At 52.0% G+C, this 7,016-nt stretch overlaps 1 protein-coding gene across 1 annotated transcript; it reads left to right on the forward strand.

Moving 5' to 3' along the window:
* The first annotated feature begins 1,404 nt into the window (after positions 1–1,404).
* PTS (6-pyruvoyltetrahydropterin synthase) lies at positions 1,405–5,964 on the forward strand. The gene is made up of 6 exons (XM_072354874.1): positions 1,405–1,533; positions 2,129–2,208; positions 2,625–2,647; positions 3,230–3,286; positions 3,519–3,589; positions 3,712–5,964. The coding sequence occupies exons 1-6, from the start codon at positions 1,460–1,462 to the stop codon at positions 3,851–3,853; spliced, it is 447 nt and encodes a 148-aa protein (XP_072210975.1). The 5' UTR covers positions 1,405–1,459; the 3' UTR covers positions 3,854–5,964.
* The last annotated feature ends 1,052 nt before the right edge of the window (positions 5,965–7,016 follow it).

Raw genomic sequence — 7,016 nt, forward strand, 5'->3', positions numbered from 1 at the left:
TTCCGCCGAGCTCCCTCCATCCCAGCTCTTCATGCAGCACTGCTCCGTAAGCTGCACTGTGCACTTGTTACCTGGGAGGGAAGCTGGCAGGCCCACCCCTGTACACTGCTGCCTTATGAACACGACTTGCAGCTGTCATTATCTATAAGGAAACAAACCACAAACTAGGCCAAACAACTGGCCTGTGGGCCCAACCATTGTGAACATCACCTCTGCGGGGATGAATGAAAGGGTGAAAGCCATGGGAAAGGGAAAATAATGTGCACAGTGTACAAATGTTGAGTCTGTGACCACATCCAGAAGTGGGATCTTCTGCAGACAGCACCGAGAGTGTGTTTGCATGTAGATCTGAAGGTCTGCACAAAGCTCCACTGAGTAACAGAATCATTAAGGTTGGAAAAGACCTCCAAGATCATCTGGTCCAACTGCCCACCTACCACCAATACTGCCCATTCACCGTGTCCCGCAGTGCCACATCTCCATGTTTCCTGAACACCTCCAGCAATTGTGACTCCACCACAGCACCTCTCTGGGCAGCCTGTGCCCGACCACTTCTCCTGAGATGTTTTTCCTGATATCCACTCTGCCGTCCCCTGGAGCAATTTAAAGCTATTCTGTCTCATCTTATTGCTGTGGGAAGAGGCCGACCCCCACCTCAGCACAACCTCCTGTCAGGGAGTCATAGAGCAACGAGGTCTTCCCTGAGCCTCCCCTTCTCCACCCTGAACAATCCCAGCTCCCTCAGCCGCTCCCCATAAGACCCCCCTGAGCTCCAGACCCTTCACGGCTCCATTCCCTTCTCTGCACACGCTGCAGGGCCTCCATGTCTGCATTGCAGCCAGGGGCCCAACGCTGAACACAGCACTGAGCTGCGGCCTCCCCAGAGCTGCGTGCAGCGGACGGTCACCTCCTGCTCCTGCTGGCTGCACTGCTGCCGACACAGCCAGGATGCCGTCGGCCTTCTTGGCCACCTGGGCACACTGCTGGCTCACGTTCAGCCCGGCACCGACCAACACCCGCAGCTCCTTTCCCTCCGCACAGCCTTCCAGCCGCTCTGCCCCAAGCCTGCAGCGCTGCGTGGGCTGGTTGTGGCCAAAGTGCAGGACCCGACACTCGGCCTTGTTGCACTCCAGACCATTGGCCCAGCAGCACAGCCAGTTCTTCGCCCAGCAAAGAGCTCAGATCTCCAGGCTATGGCTGCATTTTGTCCTGGAGAACACAGCACGTGTTGCTCCCGTGATACCTCTCTTCAGTGCCCATCTCATCCCGTTCTATTCCTGACCCTAACCCCCTGCTCTAACAGCCCATTCTGTACTAAACTCGGCCGCTTCTCGCTGCCATTCTCTAGAGCACAAACCGCGCCCGGCACCGCCCAGCAGCGCAGCATCCCTCCGGGCCGGGCACCGCAGGAGGCGCTGCGGAGCCGTTCGCTCCGGGCCCCGGATGGAGCCGCCCCGCCATGGCACCGCCCGCAGCCCGCCTGGCGCGCCTGTCCCGCACCGCCAGCTTCAGCGCCTGCCACCGCCTGCACAGGTGAGGGGGCTCCGCAGGGCGCTGCCGGGCCGCGTGCTGTCGCCGTGCTTTGTATTGCACGGGGAAGTTGCGCTGGGTTCGTTCGTTCGTTCGTCAGACGTAGCGCTGCTTACAGTTCTGGCGCTTCTTACCAGGAACCCGAATGGTTTTGTGCTGTTCAGGCATGAACTGCAGCCGGGGTTAGGCAGTCGGTGTGGAACTGCAGACCTGAACACAAAAGCAAGACAGAAAACAAACGAACAAACAAACAAACAAAGAATGTCATCATGTCTGCATGAGACGAAAGGGATGGGACTTGGTGATCCAAGCCAGACTCTGCTGTACTCCCTCTGTGCTGCCCTCGGGGTGGGGGAAGTTGTGGATTCAGTTCGGGAGGGGGTGACTCACTGAATGGCTCAGGTTAAGAGGGGACCTTAAAGACCGTTTGGTTCCAACCCCTTGCCGTAGGCAGGGCTGTCCGCCATCACATCCAGCCTGGCCTTATTCCCATCCAACCTGGCCTGGGGGGAGTAATGGGGGGAGCTGGGACACGCAGCTGGGGTGACACCATGAAAATCTGCAGTGGATTCTGAAGTGCCTTGTCTGCCTCCTGCAGCAAATCACTGAGTGATGAAGAAAACTTGAAGCTCTTTGGGAAGTGCAACAATCCCAATGGCCACGGGCACAACTACAAGGGTAAGGGGGTTGGCTTCCACGTGTGCATGTGTGCATGTGGCTCTTCATGGACTTAAGGGTGTCCCTGGGGATCAGAAGGGTGGCCTCTGTGAGTGCAAGACTCGGAGCTGCTACTCTTAATGCAGTGGATAACTTGTAATTAAAAGAGTTGTGCTTGTAAGTGTTGTGTAGCCAGGCTGGTGAGGAACTGCTGAATGGGTTCTCTGCCTCCATCACCAATGGGGTTTGTTTTCTGCCTCCATCACCAATGGGGTTTGTTTTCTGCCTCCATCACCAGTGGGGTTTGTTTTCTGCCTCCATCACCAGTGGGGTTTGTTTTCTGCCTCCATCACCAGTGGGGTTGTTCTCAGGCTCATGGTGTCACACACGTGACCTAATAATTCCTTTTTTTTTTTGTCTTTTAATTTAAATTGCAGTTATAGTCACTGTGCGTGGAGAGGTGAGTAATGCTCAGTGTTCCTTCATTCCTTGCAGCAGTGGCAGTGGGGCAATAGGGTTCTGTCTCCAGCACATTCAGCTGAGTTGCTGGGTTTCCTGTGGTATCTGCATCACTGTGGAAGGTTTTCAGACTTCAGCTGTTCACCTTGCCCCTAACGAGGCTGAGGTTGCTGAGGTTAGATTGGATTGGATTGCTTAGGTTGGATATTAGGAAAGAGTGGTTGGGTGGTGGCTGTGCAGGGAAGTGGTGGAGCCACCATCCCTGCAGGTGTTCAGGAAGTGTGGAGATATGGCACTGAGGGACGTGGTCAGTGGGCAGTACTGGTGGCAGGTGGATGGACTAGGTGGTGATAGAGGCCTTCTCCAACCTTTGTGATTCTATGATTGTTGCAGGCAGCCTTTTCCCCCTGTCAGGGAGCAGAGCCGCAGGCTGCTGTGTGCACATACAGCGGTAGAGCAGGGACTCAATATGCGAAGGTGAAGAGGGATTTTTCTTGTGGCTCTGATTTGTGCCAGCTCAGAGCAGCCTTGGTAACAAGGGCCCGTAGCTAGGCTACTAATCTGCCTTCTGTTTTCCCTCCAGATTGACCCTGTTTCGGGAATGGTTATAAACCTGACAGACCTGAAAGAGTACATGCAGGTAAAGCACCCCTCTCCCAGACACCCCTGTGTTAGTTTGTCTGTTGGAAACATGGTGTGTTAATAATGGTGGGAAATAAAGAAGTTAAGGAGTGATTTAAGGACTCAAGTGTTTTAGCACGGTGATGTGGGGCAGTGCCGTGTCTCAGCTGGGAGGTTAATGGGTGGATGAAGGGATGTCTGTACATTTCTGTACAGGCTGCTGGAGCCTGGACTCTCCTCTCTTTCTGCAGCAGGCGATCATGGAGCCACTCGACCACAAAAACCTGGATAAGGACGTGCCCTACTTCGCTGAGGTGGTGAGGTGGGTGGAGGTCTGGGGGCTGCAGGGCTGGGCAGCAGTCAGTGCAGGACTCAGACCTCAGCTGGGGTAGCGCCTTAGTGCCATTGCTGACGGTTCTGAGTCTGCTGCTGTTTCTCTCCCAGCACCACAGAGAACGTTGCAGTGTTCATCTGGGAAAACCTCAAGAGGCTTCTGCCTGCAGGAATGCTTTATAAAGTCAAAGTGTATGAAACGGACCAGAACATTGTGGTCTATAAAGGAGAAGAAACAATTTCTGAGAGGTGAAATGAGCCGAAGCTCAGCTGGTTGGAAACTGACACCTGCTCACGTCAGTGACACCATCAGCCCCACTCACTGTGTTCTGAAATGAAGCCTTGGTTATGTACTGCAAAAGAACCAACCAAGGTAATTCTTCTGCTAGAGATCTTGCAGCAGTTTGGGTTATCACAATTCACTGATGCATCTGCCTTTACCCAAGACATTCCAGTTTCATAAAACCAGAGTGCTGAGCTGATGCGCAACATGCAATTGTACCATGCTAAATAAAGCAGCTTTCCAGATAGGAGTTAGCTTGGCAGCATATATGTCTTAAAGTCATAGAACAGCTTGGGTTGGGGGGACCTCAAAGATCATACAATTAAAACCCCCAAGCCATGGGCAGGGTTGCTGACCACCAGCTCAGGCTGCCCAGGGCCCCATCCCACCTGGCCTTGAGTCCCTGCAGGGATGGGGCACCCACAGCTCTCTGGGCAGCAGTGCCAGCACCTCACTGCCCTCTCTGTGAAAAACATCCCCCTGACATCTAACTTAAATCTCCCCTTTTTAAGTTTAAAGCTATTTCCCCTTGTCCTGTCACTGTCTACCCATGTAAAAAGTTGACCCTAAATACAGTTTATTGGCCCATGACTTGGGATGCTTTGAGACTGTACACTCCTAAAATTGTAGGCATACTGTGAAATGGTAGGACTGGGAGAGGAATGCATGTAAAACCAGTTAGGGAACAACGGCGCAGTTCAGCTGGCTGCAATGAGGGCCTCCCACCTGCCAGCCTGGGCTGGAGCAGCTCTGTGTGTGATTCCCTATCACATGAGCAGTGTGCCAAGTGGTACTGAGAGTCATTGGCAGGTATGGCCGCAAAGAGTAACTAAATGCATATAATTTAAAAGGTGATACGCAGAGTAATAATTTACGAGCTCTATAAGGAAGTTTGCGGTTGCATAATGATAGCAAACAGCACCACTTGGAAAGGCTTAATGAAGCTTACCTAATAGTTCACCTTTGGCTGGAATGTGCTGGTTACGGCTCCAGAAAATACTTTGACTGCTTTCTTTAAAACTATGTCTGCTAGACATGAGGATGGTCCTGTGTCTTCATCCAGTATTGCTCAGACATTGTGGCTGGGCCCAGCTCAGGAAACGGATGCCCTGCTGACCTCATCCTCTGCAACAGCAGAGCTGTGGAACTCCAGCAGTGCCCTCGTCCTCCTAAGGGCATTGCTTCGGGAGCTAAAGGCTCTGCAGCAGTTGTGTCCAACCCACACACAGCTCCAGGTGTGCATCCATTGCTCACTGCGCTCACAACAGAGTGCCATGGGCTGAAAGCAGGGCATGGTTTGAGAACAACTGTGTTCAAGGATGAAGCACAGGAAGAGTAACATTTCATCCAGCATCTCTGACCAACACCGTGAGAGCTCACTGAGAGCTGCAGCCACTGCCACTGAACCACACTGATGTGTTTGTAACTTCACAACCACAGGGTCACAGACCCCAATAGTTTGATGGCTTTGCTGCCCTCTTTTTTTCTAATGTAAAATATTCAAAATTAAGATAAGCTTGATTACTCATGTACATTAACTACATTGTATATTTAATGAGGGCTGCTCCAAAAGTAATGCCCCCTGTTCTATGATGTCAGCCCACCACGTCACAGACGGATGGTGGTGGCACAGCAGTAGAGGTGGAACCTTCCCACCAATATCTCGTTCCATGTTGTTGCCGTGTGACAGATGGCAGCAGAGGGGCAGTCTGACACAGCGCTGTCTGACATGGAAGTGCAGATGAAACAAAGGTGTGGAACTGAATTCCTCCATGCAGAAAAAAATATCACCCACTGTCATAAATCCACATTTGCTGAAGGTTTCTGGAGACTAAAGAGTGGATGTGAGCACAGTGAGAGGTGGGTGGTGCATTTCAACAGTGGCAACAGTGGGTCACTTCTACTGGTGCGGGTTTTGTCATGTGCAGCATGCACTTCTTTGCTGGTGAAAATGCACAGTTAATGGTGGTGCCCATGCTGGAAAGCAGTGTTTTGTAGCTGAGAACCTGCTTTATTCAATAGCGTTGTGCTCTTTTATCAGTTGTAGTTTCCATGCAAATAAAAAGAAGGCATTATTTGCAGTGCAGCCCATGTTTCCTCTTCACTCCGTGTGGCCCAGGAAGGCCAGAAGGTTGAAAGCCTTTGCTCTGCAGTGTCACACAGGTGGGAATGCTCATATCTCAGCTGATGGGGACCCTGCACTGCTGATGGCATCGCAGCCCTCCGTTTCTCGGTGTGTGGGGCACAGCAGCCTTTGTGCTGGGGAGGCTGTGCCCCTTCGCCGAGTTCTGCTGTTCCCTCATTCTCAGTTGTGATGCATCAGGCTGCCTAACCACTGTGATATAAATGGTGCTGTGTGATTCACGGGTCCTTTGGATCTTCAGTATGTCATGGGGACCCAAACATACCACGTGGTGCCTTTCTCAGAAGTGTAATGTAGTTATCGATAGTGATGACAATAAACAAGAAAAAGTACAGCAATGTACTATTCTTAGTGTGAAATTGGGTACTGGGCCAGAAAAGAATAGCCCACATTTGTTTTACTGCAGTACAACGTAACGCTGACAAAGTCCCACAGTAACTGGGGAATTTGTATTTATTGCTGCATTGCATGTCCAGGAAGTACTCGGGTCCTTCTGTCTGATCGTGGATACCAGGAAAAGCTTATCCAAAATAGCGGTTGGGCAGTGGCACGGGCTGCCCAGGGAGTGGTGGGGTCACTGTCCCTGGAGGTGTTCAGGAAATGTGGAGGTGTGGCACTGAGGGACATGATCAGTGGGCAATCTGGTGGTAGGTGGGAGGTTGGACTGGATGACCTTAGAGGTCTTTTCCAACCGCAGTGATTCTATGATCTGTTAGGTTTAAATTGCAGCAAAGCTGGAGTGATGGAAACAAAGCAGGGACTGGGAAATGGTGGGGGTGCTGGGGGCAGGCGGTGTTGAGATGGTGATGCCCCAGGGGTTCTGGTGCACACCTTCTGCTCACAGGGGTCTCGTTCTTGGCAGCAATGTGTGAGTCCATGTAAGAAAGTCTGCGGGAATCAACATCCAAATTCATGGGCTGGGGAGGGCTGTGTAGAGTTAGCATCGTTAAACATTAGGCATTTCTGTGCTGTGACTTAGTTACTGAGTGA

This window comes from Excalfactoria chinensis, chromosome 21 (assembly GCF_039878825.1).
Source record: "Excalfactoria chinensis isolate bCotChi1 chromosome 21, bCotChi1.hap2, whole genome shotgun sequence".
Lineage (NCBI taxonomy): Eukaryota > Metazoa > Chordata > Aves > Galliformes > Phasianidae > Excalfactoria > Excalfactoria chinensis.

Coding starts and splice junctions, on each gene's coding strand:
- PTS (XM_072354874.1), top strand. CDS start 1,460: ATGGCACCGCCCGCAGCCCGCCTGGCGCGCCTGTCCCGCACCGCCAGC. Junction 1,534..2,128: donor GCCTGCCACCGCCTGCACAG/GTGAGGGGGCTC, acceptor TGCCTCCTGCAG/CAAATCACTGAGTGATGAAG. Junction 2,648..3,229: donor TAGTCACTGTGCGTGGAGAG/GTGAGTAATGCT, acceptor TTTTCCCTCCAG/ATTGACCCTGTTTCGGGAAT.